Source organism: Symphalangus syndactylus, chromosome 9 (assembly GCF_028878055.3).
Source record: "Symphalangus syndactylus isolate Jambi chromosome 9, NHGRI_mSymSyn1-v2.1_pri, whole genome shotgun sequence".
NCBI lineage: Eukaryota > Metazoa > Chordata > Mammalia > Primates > Hylobatidae > Symphalangus > Symphalangus syndactylus.
In genome coordinates this window covers 87,580,373-87,603,606 of record NC_072431.2, presented here as the reverse complement: position 1 = coordinate 87,603,606, position 23,234 = coordinate 87,580,373, and the positions used below count along the sequence as shown (strand labels likewise).

Sequence of the window (23,234 nt, the reverse complement as noted above, 5' to 3'; positions counted from 1 at the left end):
ACTTAACTTTTTAAATATGCTCATGCTTAGGAAGTTATCAGTTAATTGGCAGCCAGATATTGCTAGTTCCGTAAGTTTCTTGAGAACAGGGTGAAGGGAGGAGCTCTAAATTGAAGGAACCGTGTGAGGCAATGTGACTTTCATACAGAACCACCAGGACTGGTTTTCAGGAAATCACGATTCTAATCCAAGGGAACTCTCAACTCCTATATGTTCTTGGGCAATTCATTGAACATCAACTTGCTCTTCTTTGCAATGGGGGGCTCAAGAGAGCTTGCCTACATGGGTGAGTAGACTCCTGAAAAAAAGGTGAGGTAAGTACTAAGAGTTGGCAGTTTCATTCTATGAAGAAAACTGAGCAATAGATGAAAACTCTTCAATGTTCACTTATCACCTACTTGATGCCTGAGAGACTGTGCAAGGTAATTATCTCAAGGTCGGGTTGTTTTTTTTTTTTTTTCTTTCAGGGATGCTTGAGTGTATCAGCACTCGATAATTATAAGGCTCTGTATTAGTCTTCTTTATTGCCTGTGTATGTGAATTTTAAACATCTCCATGTTTCACTGCTAATAATTGCTTTGAAAATTTAAATTCATGGTTCAGTAGGGAACTGGGAAGAAATAGAACAAATGGAGTTAAAGTGTTTTAAGGGTTAGAAGATACAAAATGAACCAAAAGAAGGGAGAGGCTATGAACATTAGAAATATTATGATACTTAAGCTAAAATCCACAGGCTGGAAATGGTTCAAGAGTTTTGGAATGTTTAGGGATGCAGTGGGTTGCTACATCAAAGAACTGTTTCCTAAGAACGGGGACAAAAAGGAACAACTTAATTTTAAGTCCTGTGGAAAGAACAAATAGAACAAAGGGAGAAGTGTTGTAAGCAGCTTGAACTGGAACTGGGCTTTGCATTTAATGGGGGCAGGAGGTGGAAAACAGAACCTGGATCAAATCTGGTTCAGCTGATTTTTCCTCCCTTTATTCTTTAGGACTAATTTTGTTGGCACACAATAAAAACCTACATGAGTTTTCCTTACCTCTGAAATATTACATGCCCTTAATTTTCCCTTCTTTGATTTGTAGAATTTTGACATTGCTTTGCTCTTTTGATACTGGACATTACAGAAGGACTAAACAAATGCAACAGCAGTTAACAGAGTAACTATTAACCACACCAGGCTTTAACTTGTGTTATCAAATTTAGTCCTTAGGAAACCCTGAGATATGGCCAGGCAGAGCGGCTCATGCCTGTAATCTCAGCACTTTGGGAGGCCGAGGCAGGTGAACCACTTGAGCTGAGGAGTTGGCGACCAGTCTGGGCAACGTGGTGAAACCTTGTCTCTACTACAAATACAAAAATAAACCGAACATGGTGGTACGCGCCTGTAGTCCCAGCCACTCGGGAGGCTGAGGTAAAAGGATTGATCACTTGAGCCTGGGAGGACGAGGCTGCAATGAGCCAAGATCACGCCACTGCACTCCCCCCGGGTGACAGAGAGACTGTCTCAAAGAACAAACAAACAAACAAACCCTGAGATAATTACCTCACATAGTCACTCAGCCAGTAAGTGAGATAGCTGAGACTTGACTTCAAAGACCCCTTTTGCTACTATGTCCGCTTTCTAGTGTGCTAAGGTCAAAATATATCAAGAGCCCATAAGAGAGATTATTAGACAAGGCCAAGATAAACATCTTGAAACAGGAAGCCAAAGTTACCATCTTTCATCTCCTATAACGCTTTTGCCACCTAAAACAAGATATGGGTGTTATAGTGACGGTAGGGAACAGAACTGGGGACCCTGAGAAAAATCTCCAAAATAAGGTTCTTTTGCCCTTAACTAATCTGAGCTACATTTAAATCATGGAATTGCCTACTATACTTTCACGTTGGTAAGAATGATTATGCTTATAAACTCTCCTTATGTTCTGTAAACCAAATTAATGATTTTATCCTAAGATGCCTTAAAAAAATTAAAAAAAAACAAAACTAAGCACTGCCTTCATATGAATGCAGATAATTATAACTTTCATTATAGTGAAGATACTTATTATACTGAGATTACATTAATGAATTAACAAGAGCCTTAAGCCATAGTTTTGACACTTAAGTATTAGCATTTTATTTCAAGCACGTATGCTCATCCTTGAGTTTAAAATGTCTAACAAAATCTAAGAACCCGGGTTCCTTTAAAACATGTTTACCTACTTGTGGAGACACCAACAGGAACCAGAAAACCATTGTTTATTTACTTACATAATGTATCTCCCATGGAGACCTATTTGGCTTACCACTCTTCACAGGCCTAGTACAATCTCATAGCGCACCCTAGGATTTTACTGATCAATACCTAATGGCACCTAAAAGAACCTATGCTTCTTTTCTTGTCCCATGAATCCGTGAAAATCTGCAGATCCTCCCAGCTCTAGAAGCAGTCATGTTTTTTACCAAAATCAGCATTTTGTTTTATGGAAACACAGGCAACATCTGATAGCGAAGAGCGCATTAAGATTTGACTTAACCAAAATTGCCCAACAACGAAAAAGTCTTTTCGTCATTCTGCTTTGCAATGTAGTCTTCAGAAATCAACTGTGATAAAAAGCAGGAAATAACTGTTAAAATTTTAGCAACTCCTAAAAGGCTGGAAGGTGGGTTTAACAGTTTATTAGGATTTATAAGTGTCATTTTAAAAAGTCGATTTAAACCATGTAGAAATAAGTATGCAAAAAGTCTGCAAAACAAAACATACTTTAAACATGTTTAAGTAGATAGATTATCTGAAATTCTGGATTTTTCAGTCACTTCATTGTTATGCTATGGCAGCCAAGTAATCCTTAACTTCAGTTGGAGTAAGCCTCCTAAATCCAGCTTCATTGCAGATTCCAACTTCTATGTTATCCTCTGTCATTTGCCCTTCAAAGCTTTCCTATTGAGGAGGGAGGAAAAAAGGTCAATTTTCTAAGCAGTTAATCATGAAATCATTATAAATCCAGTTGTTGAATACTGAGCTAACCTTTAGGGTTAAGATGGCTGTATGAATGGCATCTTCAAGTTCCAGATCTTCATTGTATCTGAAGAATTAAAAAAAAAAATTACTTATATCATTGTTTATATTCTTTATGACTATTTAAATACAATGACAGCAACAATGTAAGTTTTTAAAACTCTGAACATCTAAAAAATACTAAATTATACATTCTTTTAATCACCTCCTTGTAGCTGTCCCCAGATAAAAAAAAACTGACAATATCTGGTGCTCAATTCCCAACATCATGAAGGGTATGACCCTAAAATGAGTTTAGGAAACTTTTTTTTTTCTTTTTTTTTTTGAGATGCAGTTATCATGGCTCACTGCAAGCTCCACCTCCCGGGCTCATGCCATTCTCCTGCCCCAGCCTCCCAAGGAGCTGGGACTACAGGCGCCCACTACCACACCCAGTTAATTTCTTTGTATTTTTAGTAGAGATGGGTTTCACTGTGTCAGCCAGGATGGTCTCGATCTCCTAACTGTGTGATCCGCCTGCCTCAACCTACCAAAGTGCTGGGATTATAGGAATGAGCCAACGCACCCAGCCAGGAAACTTCTTAAGTGTAAATATTTTAACAATCAGGATGTGGTGGCATTATTATAATTTTTAAAACACAGAAAAATCAGAACTTGCTAAAATCTTTTTCTTATAAGCTAAAACATAGCATGTCACTTCCTGCCGATACCGGTGTGGACGGTGCGAATAGTGGCTGGGTCATTTCTTCGGTTCTCTCCATCCCCTACTTTCCTCCCTCCATTGTCAACTGTTGCTCACCCTTCCCAGACTCCCCATCCCCTCCCTAGCTCCTTCCTAATCTCGGTGCCACCTTTTCCTGTTTCTTTGCCCAGCCCGTGTTAGGGTGAAGCCTGGAGGAACCCCGGGCGCTGTACCAGAGGAGAGAAGACAAGGATGACCCTCAGCCCACCAGCCCAATCACTGGGTTCACCACCTCCATAGCAATGAGACTGATGCTGCTCACCTGTTCTAGCCACATACGGCCCGTGGCTGACTTGGCCTTCAGTGGCATCATGCCTTAGGGTTTTTTTTTCCCTCAAGACAGAATCTTGCTCTGTCGCCCAGGCTGCAGTGCAGTGGCGCAATCTTGGCTCACTGCAAACTCTGCCTCCCAGGTTCAAGTGATTCTCCTGCCTCAGCCTCCTGAGTAGCTGGGATTACAGGCGCACGCTATCACTCCTGGCTAATTTTTGTGTTTTTAGTAGAGACGGGGTTTCACCATGTTGGCCGGCTGGTCTCGAACTTCTGACCTCAGGTGATCCGCCTGCCTCGGCCTCCCAAAGTGCTGGGATTACAGGCGTGAGCCACTGCGCCCGGCCAGCCTTACGAGTATTTCTAAATCAGTGCTTGCAAAGACGGCAAACCTATGCTATGCCAGGGAGATACAGGAGACTGGATTGGAACAATTTTGGGTCATAAAGATGCTGTTTGGAGTGCAACACTGAATAAGGATGCCACCAAAGCAGCCATAGCAGCTGCAGATTTCACAAAGTGTGGGATGCTATCCCAGGAGATGAACTGATGACCCTGGCTCATAAACACATTATCAAGACTATGGATTTCATGCAGGATAGTAATTATTTGTTAACCAGGGGACAGGATAAACTGTTTTGCATATATGACTTGAACAAACCTGAAGCAGAACCTGAGGAAATTAGTGATCACGGCTCTGAGATAAAAAAAGGCCCTATGGTGCAGTGAGGATAAACAGATTCTTTCTTCTGATGACAAAACTGTTAGACTTTGGGATCATGTTACTATGACAGAAGTGAAATCTCTAAATTTTATTATGTTGGCTAGTAGTATGGAATATATTCCTGAGGGAGAGATTTTGGTAATAACTTATGGCTGATCCAGTGCTTTTGACAGTACAGTAAGTTTGGAACCAATTAAATCCTTTCAAGCTCCTGCAACCATTAACTCTGAATCTCTTCACCTTGAGAAAGAATTTCTTGTTGCAGGTGGTGAAGATGTTAAACTTGTAAGTATGATGATAATAGTGGAGAAGAATTAGAATCCTACAAAGGACACTCTGGTCCTATTCACTGTGTGAGATTTGATCCTGATGGAGAACTCTATGCCAGTGGTTCTGAAGGTGGAACACTGAGACTGGCAAACTGTGGTAGGAAAAACATAGGGCCTTTGGAAATGTTGTGTGCTTCCTGAAGAAGATAGTGGTGAGCTGGCAAAGCCAAAGATTGGTTTTCCAGAGACAAGAGAAGAGCTAGAAGAAATTGCTTCAGAGAATTCAGATTCCATCTATTCTTCAACTCCTCGAGTTAAGGCCTGAACATCAAGCATGTGCCACAGATAGTATACAACTGGACTAGAACAAGCAAGCAGAGAAAAGCATCAGCCTTCCAGAGTTATTCTCTGCTTAAGGCAAAAACAGCAATAAATAATGAGGAATATGAATTAGCTCCATTGCTGGAACAACTAACTTGGTGTTACCCGTAAGTGAAATCTCAACAGTATCAGATGAAGGGAGGCTGAGTTATCCTCTTGTAGTACAATGGCCTGTCATCATTTTAATGAATATGTACAAGATAACATCCAACTTCTCTTATTACAATTAGAGTTCTTGCAGCTGTTTATGTCATTATGGAGAAGAAAAATATATTGGCTTATTTGTCTGACTTTTCCCTTAAAGCAGAATGTCTTTGTTGCTGTTGTTTTTTGCTTTGGTTAAGAGGGAATACATGATAAAGTAACTGGTTTAATTTCTCTTTCATTGTACACTGGTTCTGAACATCTAATTATTTTTAGTTGTCTAAATAAAATGCCTCTGAAACAAAAAATAAAACATATCATGTAGTAACAATGTGAAATCTTTGGAAGACTCATTAATATATAAAAGAAAAATGAAAAAGTGCTTTAAGAGCCTAAGATTAAGTTTACCATTTAAACCCAGGCCTAAGACTTTTAATAACTTTAACATTACGTGAAAAATGTACTGTGAAGGCTCATCTGTTAAACGGAGTTATGAAATTTTTTTATTATTATTCAGCCATAAAAAAATGAAATCCTGTCATTTGCAGCAACATGGATGGAACTCGAGGTCATTATGTTAAGCAAAATAAGCCAGGCACAGAAAGATAAATATTGCATGTTGTGACTCATATGTGGGAGCTAAAACAGTGGATCTCATGGAGGGAGAGAGTAGCACAGTGGTTACCAGAAGCTGGGAAGGGAGAAGGGAAGAAGAAATGAAGGAAGTTGGTTAAGGGGTATAAAAATACGGTCAGCCAGGAACAATAAGTTCTGGTGTCCAATAGTACAGTCAGGAAATTATCGTTAACAATTTACTGTATATTTCAGAACAGCTAGAAGATTTGCAATGTTCCCAACACAAAGACAGATGTTTGAGGTAATGGATATCCAATTACCCTGATTTGACACACTGTATACAGGTATCAAAATATCACATGTATTGCAAAAATATGTGCAACTATTACATATCAAGAAATAAAACGTTTTCCTCTTCAAAAGCTTGGAGAGTTCTGAAGGACTACAGTAACACTGAGACTAGAATACAGCTGGAAATAAGTCAGAGCAGCTTGTACTTGGGCACCAACAGATTTTTACATAGTGCTCCACTTTTTATCAAGCACATATATCAAATATTTAGTATACCTTCAACTCCAGGCATTTGGTTTCACAATTTTTTTTACTGTCATAAACTGTTATCATGAAATCATTTAAAAATTTGTCTCCCCAAATGTTTTATTCCAGATTCAATGTTCTTTTTTTCCCTCCTGAAATGGCACAAAAAGTGAATTAAAAAGTAAAAAAACCAAAAGCATTTAGGAAACCATAGAATGTAGAAAGAGAACTCCTTAGGAAATGAATATCAATTACCACTTAATATACTGAAGTCTAGGAAACTAGAAGGGAGAGAAGTTTTTGGTTTATCTGTAACTATATTCATATACAGAGTAATACAGCAAGTTTCTTTAGTCCCATGATATTAATTTACTTAAAGAGCACCAAAAACCATAAAGTGAGTTTGCTAATGAATGCAGTTACAATGAGTTTGCCTACCTTTTCTCAAGGAAAGTTTTCCCATTCACATAGTTCTTTCCCATTGCTGTAGCTTTCCAGGCAAAGTAAGCTCCCTAATCAGGAAAGAAAGAGTAAAAAACCATATTTTAAAACACAAATACAATTATATTGCCCTGCCATTTAATTTTTAGCTTTATTAACTGTTCTCTAACTTCGAAGGTCACAGAATATTATTAGAATGGAAAATGTCACAGAATAGGTTATTTTTTAAGAAGGCTAGAAACCAAAGAGGCATAAAGAAACTTTTGGAGGTTCTGGAAATTTTTGATATCCTCATTGTAGTAATGGTTTCTTCAGGCATTTACATATATCAGAACTCATCAAACTGATGAGCTGGTGATGATGCAATTAAGTGTAAAATTATGTAAAAAAGCCAGTTAAAAGAAACTGAGGTTAACTTAAAGCAAATAATCAAGAGTAGTATTTTAGCTTAATAGACTGAAGCGATTTAAAAATCTATCATATAAATCTGAAAAATGTGATCAACTCTTGATCATTAGTGAATTAAAAAGAGAGCATCTCATTGGAAAAAAAAAACCAAAAGAAACATAATCCAATACGTTTTAAATGAAAACAATTGTTTTTTAGATACAATAGAGGAAAATAGGACAAAAGATAAAATCAGGATTCCAGAAAAAGGGGCTTCTGCTACCTTCTGGAAAGAAAGATAAGAGGGCTTGTGATTTAGCTTTGGAAGCTCAGAGATGGAGTAACAACACTATCAAAGTTTCCAAAATACTTATTTTTCTGATTTAAGTAACAACCAAAATATTTTTCTTTTGCCATCTCAGGTTATAAAAGCAGATCATAAGGTTTATACTGAGTGAGCTTGTAATTATCTAATAACCCATAAAACATGAAAGATCATTTCCTAATCTTGAATTTTGTCTTACGGTTCTCATAGCAAATGGGACAGATGTGTAGTAGTATTATCCTTTACAAACACCTTCTATTCAGATACCATTCTTCTGCATTAGAGCAGACAACTCACTCAAGGTACCAATTACACAATCATTTTTGCAAAACACTGAATTCAAGATAGATTAATGTTTTTGCTGGAAAAGTCACTCAAGTCAGCCCCAAGATTCAACTGATAGCAAACACTACAACACTGTCCTCCAGATCCACATCTTCAATTGCAATATTTCCCAAAGTAACAGGTTTAAACACATTTGATAACAACTATTTCAACAAATCCCCCAAGTGTATGATGTTAATGAACATGGCAAAAGAGGGTAGAACTAATACAGCTTCCTTTTCAGAAGACCAAATTACCAAAATTTTAAATATACACACAAAAATGCACAACCTCATACTTTCTAAAGCCCAAGAGAAAAAGAAGAAAATACTGCTAAATTGTAAAGTTTTTATGGCTTCTATTTCTGTTAGATATTCAAACAGCACTTTTAACAAATCCCTCAAATACATCAAATGATACTTACAGATGGATCTGACTGAAATAAATATGGTCGTCCCTCATTCCAACCACAAATAAGTAAAGAAACTCCAAATGGACGAACACCACTGCAGAGAGGAAAATGAAAATTACTTGGCATTTTCATGGTGTTAAAGTCATCCTCAAGAATTTATCAGTACTCTCAAATAAAGCAGATTATCAGGCAAACTGAATTAGACTTGTAAGTTCCTTAAAAAGTATTTAACACCTTTCTGAATTAATCAATTCAAAACTAATTCTCTTTATGGTAGTGAGGAATGGTAGCCAAATAAAAAAAAAATTTGGATTGAATTGTGTCATCTAAGACACTTGGGTTAATAAGTGTGTAGTATTTAGTGTCCTAATAAAATCACAACTTTCAATTAATGCAGCTTTTCCACTAGGTTTACCTATTACAAAATGACAACTTTCAATTAATGCAGCTTTTCCACTAGGTTTACCTATTACAAAATGACAATTTTCAGTTAATGCAGCTTTTCCACTAGGTTTACATATCAACAACTACCTATATGCTATCTCATCCACACCCAAACTTAAGAAACTGGGGAATGAAAAGAAATATGAATATGTCAAAGAGCTGCTTTCATCATGTGCTTACCATCATTTCTGGTTAGAAAGATAAATTTGAAAGTAGTGGCCAGGCGCAGTCCCAACACTTTGGGAGGCCAAGACAGGCAGATCACTTGAGGTCAGGAGTTTGAAACCAGCCTGGCCAACATAGTGAAACCACATCTCTACCAAAAAAAAATACAAAAAAAAAAAAAAAATTAGCTGGGCATGGAGATGCACACCCGTGGTGCCAGCTACCCAGGAGGCTGAGGCATGAGAATTGCTTGATCCCAGAAGGCAGAGGTTGCAGTGAGCCAGGATCATGCCATTGCACTCCAGCCTGGGCGACAGAGTGAGACTCTGGCTCAAAGAAAAAAAAAAAAATTAAAAGTAGCAATGATTGTCTGCCCATAAAGTGTTTTAATCACTGGCAAAAGAACTTTGTATATCTAGAAGCTGCTTTCTGCTGTTACATGAGCAACAAGAAAACACATTTTTTTCCTTAAATAAATACTCCAGATCCAGATAAGATCAGAAATATTCATCATAGTGATTGTGTCCACTTGTTAAGCAAATACAGGAATGGTAAGTCCCACTCTATTTATATATCTACTCTTTAAAATAACTTCCCCCTATAATTCATGGCACATTTCAAGTAAAAACAGCAACTTACCCTGACTGAGTATATTCTTGCATCACAGAAGCTACTCTCTGTACCAGCTGAGCTGTAGGAATGGGTTCTTGGTACACAAGATAGTATTGTTGAGCTAGTTTTCGAGCTCTGTGCACAAGCACTCTAACAAGGAAAAAATAAGATTTAATTACACAGAAGATGCTCTACTACCTAAAGACTCATTCTCCTTTTACAGGCATGTACCTGCAGCACAAGTTTAACATGTATCTCTTTAATGGTGGCTATTGGATCAAAGCTAGTCTTACTCTAACATTGGATTCCAGTTGATATAGAAGAAAATATCAGAGCATCATAGAGTACCACAGTTAGCTTAAAAGTAACAGATGTAATGTACAAAAATGAGAACTTTATCTTGCTCCATGGTTTCTTCAAGACTGTCCCCCCAACCAAGGGCAGCCGCTTGTCTTTTTATAGCTCACTCCAGCCCACACACACATACAAGCACACATAAACACACAGGAACACAATTCTGGGCATATTTTTCTCACTTCAGGTCACTACTTTCTGTAGACTGTTTCAATCTCTCTGCCTGTGCTTCAAGGAGTACCCTTCAGAGATTAAGAAACTACTTGTAACTAAAAATGTAAAATTCGGCTGAGTGCAGTGTTTCATGCCTGTAATCCCAACACTTTAAAAGGCTGAGGCAGGAAGATCACTTGAGGCCAGGAGTTTGAGACCTGCCTGGGCAAGACCCTGGGTTACTTTAAAGAGAATAACTCAGATGTGAAAGAGAAGGTAGATTACATAACTCCTCTTTTCTCTGTTTAATGGACTTTCTCTTCTGACATATTCCTCTTCTACAATACAAGAACTGGGCATAAGGCTTTAGTTTTCTCCAGTGCAGTTTAAAATGATAAAAGCAATACCCAGCATGACCCTGTCTCTTAAAATTTTTTTTCAAAAGTAAAATTTGTCAAAAGAGATTAAGAAGATATTATATATCAAATATATTAGCAAGACAAATAGGATTTATCTTTACTAGCTCATATACTACTGATCTGAAATATGCACATTTTCCCTCTGTGTGACAGTCATGTCCCATCCCTCAGTTTATCGTATCAGTGGCAGCACACTGCAGTATCCAGCCTGTATAGTGGTGACAAGATTCACTGCCTGATCACATTCCACTGACCTTGTTGCATTGATTCATTGAAGTGCAACTTTGCCTCTACCTATCTTGCTCCACAAAATCATGAGCAATAAAGTAATACTCCTTTTACTTGTTTAAATGACAGACACAGAAAGCTTGTCAATCTCTTTCAACTTGCTGGTACCCTGAGTAACAAGATTATTCTCTCTTCCTGTGAAATATAAAAGGGGTGATTATACAAGCATTGGGATCCTGGTTGGCTGCCACTATCAACAACTTGCAGTGGTGTTTCAGAATTTTGTTCCTTTGTGAAGAACAGGAAAAAAGATAACTCTGGATGGTGATGCTTTCTTTTGTTGCCTCATACTTTTTAAAATATAGTTTATTATAACATAAATTGCTTTCATTATTTTTAAACCGCAGTGGCAAAAACTAAAGCCCTTACGCCCAGTTCCTGGATAGTAGAAGAGGAATATGTCAGAAGGGAAAGTCCACTAAACAGAGAAAAGAGGAGTTATGTAATCTATCTACCTTCTCTTTCACATCTGAGTTATTCTCTTTAAAGTAACCTATACAGGCAAACTAAATTCAGCTCTCAATGAGGCTGCTATTGCTAAACAAAGCACACAAAAAAAGAGGAATTGGAAGATTAAAGGAAAACAACCTTGGTTTTTCTCCTGAAAATACAGATTACAATCAATTCATGAGACAGTGAGAAACACTATAAAAAGTATAAAGTACCTGTAATCGGGGCCCATGCCACTGTACACCAAACCTATATGCTTGGTAATTGGTTCTACTTTGTGCACACTTCGCTCATCATACAGAATGGATTTCTGTTTTTTCTCAGTTGCTAATACCACACCATTTGCAGCTTAGAAAAAAAAGAAAGAGACATAAATGTTTAATCATTTTTAAGACTGTTTTAACAGCTTTCTAATTACGGATGCGCTAAACTCAAACTCCTTTATGCGCTAAACTCAAACTCCTTTATTTCCTTTAATTTATAAAACCTTTTCTTCCGGAGTCCTATTACCAAAATTACCTAAGAAATGGTTAAGTCAGTTTTTCCCTCACTGGTCATTTAGTACTACACAAAAAAATCCTCCCTACAGCTAAAGGTATTATATAACCTTTTGTAAAGCACTCTAAGGATACCTGAGAGTTCACATGTTTTAAAATAATGGATTTCTGCCTACTTGTCCCAATATTCTTATAACATGAAATTTACAATAAATGATACAGGCTTTTAAAGTGAAACACAACACATTTAGCTTATGTTTTATAATTAAACTTTCCTAAATTATAAGGATAAAAACTGCCAGGAAGTAGTGATATAATCAGTGGAAAAACAAAAAAAGACTCAGTTTTCTGAATGAGAAAGACTATTGTGAATATCACAACTAACAGATAAAGGTGTTATTATTTACTTTGAAAAGGAATTTGAATGACCTTAGACTTATTACTATTTAAACTCCAAAACACTGTAAATTAACAAAAAATTGTTAAAAATTATACTGCCACAGCTCTGTATAAATTAATTACTAATTAATTCCAAAATAATTAGGATAACTACTAACAGGCATCTGAAACGAATGAAGCATTTCATTACCTTTAATTCCCACGGATGGGGCTCCTCCAGCTACAGCAGCCAAAGCATATTCAATCTGGACAAGTTTACCAGATGGGCTTAAAAGAAACACAGGTATTTGTAAGTTCACATATCATTGAATATTTATTGCAAGAACATCTCTGAGATAGTACAGACATACAGGTCAAATCCAATTTACCCAACCCCAGGGAGTAACTGGCCTTTGACCTCTATCATGAAGTGGCACAGAAACCAAGTTTACAGCTAGGCGCAATGACTCAAGCCTGTAATCCCAGCACTTTGGAAGGCCGAGACAGGTGGATAACCTGAGGTCAGGAGTTCGAGACCAGCCTGACTAACATGGTGAAACCTTGTCTCTACTAAACATACAAAAATTAGCCGGGTATCGGGAGGCGGAGCTTGCAGTGAGCCGAGATCGCGCCACTGCACTCTAGCCTGGGCGACAGAGCGAGACTCCGTCTCAAAAAAAAAAAAAAAAAAAAAATTAGCCGGGTATGGTGGCGCATGCCTGTAATCCCAGCTACTTGGGAGGCTGAGGCAGGAGAATCGCTTGAATCCGGGAGGTGGAGGTTGCAGTGAGCCAAGATTGCACCATTGCACTCAGGCCTGGGCACCAAGACCGAAACCTCGTCTCAAAAAAAAAAGAGAAAGAGAGAAAGAAAGAAACCAAGTTTACAAGGCAATTGGAACATACTCCTACTGAAGCACTACTTTCTCTTTGGTTGTTTTTTGTCTGCCACATGGAGCAGTGGTATTACTGTTGCTTCTTTTCACTCTAAGTTTTCTGTGCCTGTTTTCTCACCTGTAAAATGAGGACACAGTAACCACAACTGGTTCTCCGTATCAGTGGATTCCACACGGCTGACTACAGGACTTGAATACGCCTGACTTGGTATTTGTGGGGGTCCTGAAATCACCATCCCCTACAAGGGTCCTGTACCTATTTCAAAGCATTGTTGTGATTAAGTGAAGTAATTCCTATAAAACTAACTGGCATAAAATCAGTAACAAGCACATACTGAATAGTAATGTTATTAAGAACATGTATGTGTCTGTTGAAAACCAAACAGCAGCACATATTTCAAGTCGGAGGGTGGTTTTAGAAAACAGACATGGTCTAAGACAATAAGACCTAGATATCACTCACAATTAAGTATTCTTTATATAATATACAATTATTTCTAGAAGTCACGAGATGGTCACACTTAACAGATCTGGTTCCATGGATTTGGTAGCTAAACAGAAGTCTCAAAATGGCCTTTTAAAGTTATCCTTTATTTCAACCTAATTGTTTAATTAGAATCATCATAAACCAACCTAATTTCATAGATAAAGTCTGAGTGAAAGTAATTTGTCCAAAGTGACACAGCTAGGTCCTTATCTCCCGTCTACTAATGAAAAGATAAATTTCAGAAGGCTGTATTTTCTCTTCGTATAATTACGAATATTTCTTTGGTCACTCAAATCCCAACTCCATCCCTCCTTGCTCCAAACACATAGACTACTCTCAGACTTCAAACGCCTCATTGACAACACATAGACTACTCTCAGACTTCAAACGCCTCATTGACAAGCTAATCCCTCCGTCTGAAATGCATTTCTCTATTGTCCTGTGAACTCCTTTCCTTCAATCATGTTCTAAGGGAAGTTGCCCTGACCCCTCAGATTAAGTTGAATACCTATTCACTGATGCCTGTGATGTCCTGTACTTCCTCTTTGCCTAAGATTCATCATATCTGAATTGTTATTTTTTTTTGTAGAAACAAGGTCTTGCTATGCTGCCCAGGCTGGTCTCAAACACCTGGTCTCAAGCAATCCTCCTGCCTCGGTCTCTTTATTATTTTTACAATATTTGTCTTCCTCAATAAAGTAGTTATGTTCAGTCAGGATTCCAGCACATAACCTAGTACCAGGAATCCACAATCATTTGGCTGATAGAGACACATCTAGACCAATTAAAGAAACAGACCTAAGAGTGACAGCTTTAAGGCTCTTGATATAATTAGTTAATTTGAGCAGAATTACATCAACTGACAGTTAAATTAAAAAATTAGGCTGAACTTTTTTTTTCCCTTAATAGTCACTATTTCAATAATCATATCATAACTTTCTGGGTCCATCCAGCTTTCAATTATTGTTCAATACCTAATTCATATACCCCGAGTAACATTTAAAGGCTCATGTAAACTTAATAGTTACCATTTCTCTGTTCCTATTACCTGTACATACCTATCTTTACCACTGCATGATTTCACTGCGTGAAAGCTCACTAACCTGTGAGCTGGCTGAGCAGTCAACCATCTTTATATTCCATAATGCCACTATCCCATTCCATAGCATCAGCATCCCTACATGGGATAACTGAAATAGCCTTCTAACTGGTTTTCCTCTTTCTCAATCTTACTTCCAACCCCAGCCAAAGTTACCTTTGGACCATGTCACCTCCACTTAGATTTTGTAATAACTTCTTTGTTCACTTAAAATAAAATCTCCTTCTCTGGCCTACAAAGTCCTACACGATTAGCCCTCTCCCACATTACCTCCTTGCTCACTATAGCACATTTGCCTCATTTTTACTCCTTTAAGAGCTCAAGCTCCTTCCCAGTTTCAGGGCTTTCATACATGCTGTTCCCTCTGTCTACAAGTATCCTTATTCCTAAATCTTCAAATAGCTGGCTATTTTTAATCTTCCAGTCTCAAAAATCACCCCCAAGCACAAGCCTTTCCTGATTACTCAATCTAAAGTCATATTCCTTCCTTCACCCTTTTTAAAATAAAATCCCTTAGTAAGAGAATGTATTAGTAGGCACCAATTTGTTTACTCATTTATTGACAATTCCTCAACCAAATGCAGTCCACAAGAACTGTTTCATCCTGTATGGTCTCTAGTCCCTTCCACCATTAGTTTACTTCTGATTACGAGAGGCTAGAAACAAATATTTTCTTTTTATCTAAAACAGCTGAATCCACCATGTTAAAACACACACACACACACACACACAGACACACGTTTGTTTTTTTTTAAAAAAAAACTTTTAGATATGGGGTATCACTTTGTGACCCAGGCTGGAGTGCAGTGGCAGAATCACAGCTCACTGCATCCTAAACTCTTGGGTTCAAGTGCTCCTCTCGCCCTCAGCCTCCGAAATAGCTTGGATTACAGGCACATGCCTGGCTAATTTTTTAATTTTTTCAGAGAGAGGGTCTTGCTGCGTTGCCCAGGCTAGTCTTGAACTCCTGGGCTAAAGTGATCCTCCTGCCTCAGTCTCCCGAGTAGCTGGGATTACAGGTGTGAGTCACCCTGCGTAGCCAAAAGTTTATTTTAATAAAGAAATTTGTTATAAAAAGATTCAGTCCCTGAAGGTATACGGTTGTTTTATGTTTTCAGCTCCACCAGGATTACACTTTCTTCGAGATAAAAGACCACATTTGCAGCCTGGGCAACATCGCAAGACCCCATGCCTTAAAAAAAAAAAAATTAGCAGGCAGGGTGGTGCACACCTCTAGTCCCAGCTACTCCAGAGACTGAGGCAGGAAGATCCCTTGAGTCCAAGAGCTGGAGGCTGCCAAGTCCCTGTCTCTAAAAAAAGGACCACATTTGTTTTCTTCACAAATATGAACAGTGAATACATCCTGCACACACTATTCTGTCATGTGTAATATAATGAGACCTTTTATTGCATAATTAAATTAATCTCGTTCAAAGGTTACAAAAAAAACTATTACTTACACCCACTGCTTACTGAAAACTGCCAAGAGAAAGGTACTTTTGGAATTTAAGACAACATTATGTAATGGAAAGTGTATTTTTGTTATCAGAAAAAAACCCAGTTTGAATGTCAGCTTAGCTACTCACCGATGACCTTAGACAAATTATTTAATCTGTACAAGCTGTGGTTAGTTCATCTGTAAGAAGCTGAGATAACATTCACTATAGCAGTGGAAAGAGATGGAGCAGGTTAAGGTTAAGTTGCACCTAACAGAAAGTACTCAACAAGTTAGATCCCGCCTGCCTTCAGTTGTCAGGAGTACATTTGAAGTAAACTGGGCATTACTGATCCTTAAGAAAATGGGTAAGTCAGAAAACTTTCCCAGTCAATTTTTAAAAGTCTTCGGTGATGGTTTTCTCACATTGAGAGCCACGGTTCGCCTGTATTTAGGAAAGTAAACTTATTATTCTAAGCCCCTGTTCTACAATAGAAAAGCCTACAATCTTGTTTAAAGTAAACACCCCCCCACGTTCCCCCCCGTCCACTAAAAAAAGGCCAAAACTCAAATTGTTGCCTCGTTGTTAGGGGTTCACAAAAAAGTCACAGGCGCTTTCGGTTTTTAGTCCTTATGTTTCTAATTCGTGCATCGAAGAAACCGAAAGCGGGAGGTTTTGAAAGAAACTAGTGCCAAATGGAGACCAAGACTCCGACTTAACTGTAAAGCTGAGAGTTTTCCAAGAAAAGGGAACCCCATATATTTGACCAAGATTCCAAGTTTCAGAAACCACCGCATCAGGTCTACTTGAGCCAGGAAAAAAATCCTGGGTTCGGAACGGGCCACCCAGAGATGGTTAAGCTAAAACTGCCTTCTTTTCTAGTCTCCAAAGTGAAAGCGAATCCTTGGCTATGTGCCTCACCGTCCCGCAGCCCCATGTTAACCCCGCAAAACCGCATCCCCCCGACCCTCCAGCAGCCTCCGACCAAGGAAGCTCCAGGAATCCCGGGCCGCCCTGGCAAATGACTTTGCAAAGCCGCATTTCCACCTCCATTCCCTACTGGACCCTCCAGAAGCACCAATGCCGACGTCATAATGGGAATAACTAGGTCGACAGAGCACCTGCAATCTCAACTACGCTGAGGACCTCGAGGGCCCCTTCCATACCTGAATGTAGTCAGCGAAAAGCTGTACCCGCGCTCCGCCATCTTTACCCAAAGAGCCAAAGCACATCCGCACACATGCGCACTGTGGCCGATTTCCTTTCATTTCCCCGCCCCTCGCCTTTCCTTTTCTCTCTATGATTGGAGAAGAGTCAGAGCTGCTCCAAGAGCATGCTGGGTGTTGTAGTTCTAGGAAGGAAGGCTTGCCCGATTCTGTGCCTGTGCGCATGCTGAAAGCAGGGGCGGGACCGGGGCGGTCTTCCAGCAGGGAAAATGGCTCTGGCCATGCTGGTGTTGGTGGTTCCGCCGTGGCCTGCGGCCCGAGGAGTGCTTCGAAACTACTGGGAGCGACTGCTGCGGAAGCTTCCGCAGAGCTGGCCGGGCTTTCCCAGTCCTCCATGGGGTAGGTAAAGAAAGGTTCCGTGGGAGAGGGGGCTGATGACGGGACCTCGGGCAGCGTAGCAGACAACAGCCTGCATTCTTCGCCCTCCGTCCCTGTTCTGATCCGCGGCCGCACGTCGGGGACGTAGTTCGTGACATTCACATATTAGCGAGAACAGAAAGACGGTTTTTGCTCTCCCTCCGCCGCAAAAAAAAAAAAAAAAACTTCTGCTTGTTCCACTCGTACACAGAATGTAACCCAAGCTTGTGTCAAAGATAAATCATAGCCAGCCAGTAAGTAAAGCGCTGAAAACGGATTTTATTCAGTAACTACTGCAGGTAAAGAGCTGAGCTCCATCCCGGTTTGTGCAGAGGTGACTTGGGCGTTTTAAAGGGAGAATGAGCGAGGCGGGAGTGTAGGGGCTCTAGAGTCAGTGAAGTGTAGTGCAGTGAAGTCAGTGCAAATGTGCTTAGCCGGCTGTGTCTGCTAGCTCGCAGTTATCTTAGGTAGGATTCTATCCTCCCGCAGAGACTGGGAGACAAAGGCCCTATCCTTCCTAATGATTAGATTTCAAAGGAATGGCTCTCAGGGCCTTGAAAGAAACGCTTCCCAGTTAGTTGCAAGGGATACGTATTTACAATTATATGCCCTTTCCAGGAAATGCTCTAAGAGAGTTCGGGACCTACTATCAGGGGTATGTTGGCCAAAATAAATAGGAATTTTTTTTTTTCCAGGCAGCGTTGAGCTTTCTCAGGCAGGCACTTTAAAGGGGGGCCGAGGTCATCCTAGGATACAGCCTTATGCTGCTAGAAACTATGCTAGAGTTTGGTGAAGTCTGTGGAGTTCAGGGATTTGTACAGAGTTGTCCTGAGAGGAGAGTTCTGCAGGTCTCACTTGGCATCAAGGCTCACCACTCTCTGGATCTGTCTTTCCTTTCCAGCTCTGCCCTCACCTCCCCTCCCCCTTCCCCTCTCCCCTCCCCTCCCCTCCCCTGCCCTTCCCCGCAGTACATGTTTTCTGTGGTGTTTGAGCTCTGAGGCGATGAATTCTGTTTCCCATGTTTCACTTGGAATTAATCTTAATTGGAAGTATCTTGGATGTTGAAACTGTCATTGCTTTGGCATTTACATTCTACTCAATTTCGAAGCAGCCTGAAAGTGATAATATCCAGAAATATACCAAGAAAATACATGCCACTATATGCCAAGCAATCTGCCAAGCTTTCTACATGTACTTCCTGCGATAATCTTGACAACAGTCCCATTAGGTGTATACACTTTCCAACTGAAGCAGTAGGCTCACAATGGTCCCAAGTTCACAGACAGTCCTGAGCCTGTGTCGTTAATCACCGGGGCATGCTTGGCAGTACTTGTGGACATATTAAAAATAAATGCCAGTTGTTAAGTGTTAGAGAACTTTGTGCCTTTTTAAGAGTTCTTAAGATCAAAAGAAGTATGGCGGCTGGGCGCGGTGGCTCACGCCTGTAATCTCAGCACTTTGGGAGGCCAAGGCGGGTGCATCACCTAAGGTCAGGAGTTCAAGACCAGCCTGGCCAACATCGTGAAACCCCGTCTCTACTAAAAATACAAAAATTAACCAGGCATGGTGGTGCACACCTGTAATCCCAGCTACTTGGGAGGCTGAGGCAGGAGAATCACTTGAACCAGGGAGGCGGAAATTGCAGTGAGCCAAGATCACGCCATTGCACTCTAGCCTGGGTGACAGAGTGAGACTCAATATCAAAAAAAAAAAAAAAAGTAGTATGGCACGTCTAAGAAATAGCAAGGAAAGGGTAATCTCTTGATTTTATAAGCAATTCAGAAAAAGAGAAACTTTGATAGTCACATAAATAAGGCCATACAGAGAAATGGTGAGCTGGCTCTTTAGAGAGCAGACAGGAATCAAGATTAAATATTATGAGGAACTAAGTGACTTAAGAGGTTGTATCATAAAGGACCTGACTCAGTTTGAATATAAGAAAGAGCCAATTGGCAGTTACATCAGTGCTGGTCAGAATTGTATTCAGGAAATCTGTCTAGATTTACTTGTAAATTAATCAGGTACTTACTACCCACCAAGTATTAATAGAATGTGGGCAGTTGAGTGATTCTTTGCTTGTTTTGTTCAAGTTAGGTGCCTATCAGAGTCCTGTATTTGATGAGATAAGAAACTTGATGGAATTTCACTGATCTCTTTTCAGCAGGATCCACTAAGAAAAAATTCTGTGTTCCCTAAAATTGTATTGTATAAGCTTTAGTGTATTTTAATAGCTAAGGTTTCCCATTATTGAGTTTCACATTCTAAATTTTATATATAGTCTTTGTGTGTGTGTGTATGTTTGACCATTGATTGTTAAGGAAAATGATATCTGTAAATAGTAATTTAGAAGCTAGAAACTAATTCTATATCTCTTATGTTTTATTTCCTAGGACCAGCATTAGCAGTACAGGGCCCAGCCATATTTACAGAGCCAGAAAATGATACCAGTGGAAGTAAAGAGAATTCCAGCCTTTTGGGTAGTATCTTTTGGATGGCAGCTCCCAAAAATAGACGCACCATTGAAGTTAACCAGTGTAGGAGAAGAAATCCGCAGAAGCTTATTAAAGTTAAGGTAATGCATTGATTTTTGTGGGTGTGCTTTTCCTCAAGTCCTCCATTGAATAAGCTCATGGTAGATTCCTATAGCCTAGGAATAAATGATTCTCAGATTATATGTGTCTACTTTCCTCTGGCCTAAATGAAATACAGTATTCTCATTATGTATGCCTGCTGTCCTCTAGCCTGAGTATTAGAAACACAGTCAAGGAAGGAGTGAGTTTGGAGACTGGGCAAGTAACGAAGCTGTGAGGTGCCTACATGACTTCTGAATTGTGAGCTGTGTCAGTCTTGAGCTGTGTGAGTTTTGAACTACAGATGAGTAAACATCCTAACTATGGCAGAGCCTAGAATTAAAGCTAGAAGCAGTAGGTATACTGAATCTTGGCTTTTACATGACCTTACATATTTATTTATTTTTTTATCATTTCCAATAAAATACTATGAAGGAAAACCCTAAGTAATAAAATAGCTAACAACAATTAAATATCTATGATGTATCTCAGTGCCTTATGTTTATTATATCCCATCATGGCTTCACAATAGCCCTCCAAAGCAAATAAGACGTTCTTCATTTTTAAGATGAAGAAACTGAGGCAAAAAGAATTTGCCTGTGGTCACACAGCTATGAAGCAGTAGATTTTCGAGCTCTGATTTTTGACCTCATGTTCTTTTAAAGATTTTGTGTTTTCCTATCCTCAGACAATTTCAGATTCTCCTCTCTGACAACATGGATGTACTGTCTTCATTGATCTAGTAAAGAAAAATTACAGTGTGTATTACCTCTGATCTGTTCATTTATGGTTTTAACAGTTAGGATTTCAGTTACTGTTTACTTCATGGTGTTCCACAGCAGCAGCACCATACAAATGAAACTCAAGAATAGAAAACTGACTTTCATAAGTGTCCACATTCTGTTAAGCAAAACCTTAGAACTTAAGCCAGAAAGTATTATTGAGTGATGGTTGAGGCTGAACTTAAATGTAGAACTGAAAAACACTTTATTACTTAAGACTTACAGTAATTCATAAATTTGCTCAAGAGGATGTAAGATTTTAGGAATGAGATCTTGCACTGATCTATTATGTGACTTCCCTGATCACATTTATTCTGAGGGAATAGTTCTTATCCTGTGCATTTATTTTCTTCCTTGAATTATTTTCTGTTACATACGGTATATATTGTGTTATGTTGGCTACTTTGATCATGAAAAGAAGATCAACTGACTGTGGGTGTCTTCATACCTTCAGTTGTACATGCAATCCAGTTTCCAGTAGTGGAGTAAAATGAGAATATGGTTAGGCAAGTAATATACAAGCCTCTTTCTTCCTTTCAGAAAAGGAAATTCTTTTATTATCTGCCTCACAGATGTTAGTATATTAATCTTATCAAGTGTTTAAAGCTTCTGTAATGATCCTGTTTAGTATTTTTCTTTGTATTTTCTTTCAAACCTACATCTAGAATAAGTTGAGAAATCTTTTAGAGGTTATAATTATTCTATTTTATAGTTAAAGTTGGATATATATATATACATATATATAAATCATTAAAATACCCTAAGAATGTAACATAGAAAATAATTTTACATTAAGGAATAATCAGTGTTCATTTTTTAAAATAAAAATTATACCATATACCAAACCTGTATTCTGTACAGGAATTTGAATTACACCATGATAAAAAGAGGAAGCCAAGGAAGTCAACTTGTAATGTTCTTATCTTGTTTTCCCTTAGATTGAAAGACAAAGGGAATTCACTTTTCCTTGGTGTCTTATTTAAGATGCTGATTGTATGGATGACTTCATTATGTTGACGAATTCCTTATTTGATATTTAGTATTTGGAGTTAGGGGAAATGAGTATTTTTTTTTCTTTTTTACATAACTACAACTGCTGTGTTTAAGTAAAGATATACCAGATTCAGGTTGGCTAAATTCTAGTTCTAGTTTTTCTCTAATTCGAACTCAATGTTGCTTGTCTTCAGTCTTCCTGTTAAAGTGAGGTGGAACTAGATGGTGTATGATGACCTCATGTAGCCTGAACATCCTAAGAAAGTTAAAATGTAAACATTGCTCCTGTCAGTGGTTATTTGTTCGTTATATTGCCTCTTGTTAAAATACGTTTTTGTTTATTCTTTTGAAGAACAACATAGACGTTTGTCCTGAATGTGGTCACCTGAAACAGAAACATGTCCTTTGTGCCTACTGCTATGAAAAGGTGCGCAAGGAGACTGCAGAAATCAGACGACAGATAGGGAAGCAAGAAGGGGGCCCTTTTAAGGCTCCCACCATAGAGACTGTGGTGCTGTACACGGGAGAGACACCGTCTGAACAAGATCAGGGCAAGAGGATCATTGAACGAGATAGAAAGCGACCATCCTGGTTCACCCAGAATTGACACCAAAGATGTTAAAAGGATAACTTCACAGTAAATCATTTCTCTTGAAATAGAGGAAGATTCTTTATGTTGTTGTGCTTGTTTTTAAATCATCAATATAGTTTAACACATTCTTTCTAAGCAGTTTTGTGTGGGATAATTTGAAGAATATGAGTAAACTCCAAAAATTTTGTTTATCCAAAGGCTCAATGGATTGTGTTTCTATTATATACAAGGTTTTAAGTAAACATAAAATTTCCAGAACAAAAATAAAAAATTTAAAATTCATAGCAAAAATTCTGTGTTTTGGCTTTGGTTTTGTTTGCCAGTGCTTTTTCTTAGACAAGAATACTTAACACAGATAACTCCATTTAAGTAACACATGGAAATAGGTTATTATTTGCATTTTTGGTATTTTTTTTAAGATGGTAGTTGTGGCAGTAAGAAAGGTTTTTGTTCTTATTTTTCTCTTAGCAAATTAAAATTGCTTTTGGAGGAAATTACTTTTA

General features: G+C 38.7%; 2 protein-coding genes and 1 pseudogene across 2 annotated transcripts; 2 read left to right on the top strand and 1 right to left on the bottom strand.

The window, feature by feature from the left end:
- Positions 1-2,647: 2,647 nt before the first annotated feature.
- On the bottom strand, positions 2,648-17,502 carry PSMA2 (proteasome 20S subunit alpha 2). Its single transcript, XM_055293344.2, has 8 exons — positions 17,378-17,502; positions 12,506-12,582; positions 11,635-11,767; positions 9,783-9,905; positions 8,547-8,628; positions 7,084-7,157; positions 3,012-3,069; positions 2,648-2,924 (listed from the first exon to the last, which is right to left on the bottom strand). Exons 1-8 carry the CDS (start codon positions 17,416-17,418, stop codon positions 2,808-2,810), a joined length of 705 nt encoding a protein of 234 aa, XP_055149319.1. The 5' UTR covers positions 17,419-17,502; the 3' UTR covers positions 2,648-2,807.
- Positions 4,369-5,381, top strand: LOC129490490 (serine-threonine kinase receptor-associated protein-like; annotated as a pseudogene).
- A 36-nt stretch (positions 17,503-17,538) lies between the features above and the next one.
- MRPL32 (mitochondrial ribosomal protein L32) lies at positions 17,539-23,022 on the top strand. Its single transcript, XM_055293346.2, has 3 exons — positions 17,539-17,776; positions 20,185-20,366; positions 22,492-23,022. The coding sequence occupies exons 1-3, from the start codon at positions 17,647-17,649 to the stop codon at positions 22,744-22,746; spliced, it is 567 nt and encodes a 188-aa protein (XP_055149321.1). The 5' UTR covers positions 17,539-17,646; the 3' UTR covers positions 22,747-23,022.
- The last annotated feature ends 212 nt before the right edge of the window (positions 23,023-23,234 follow it).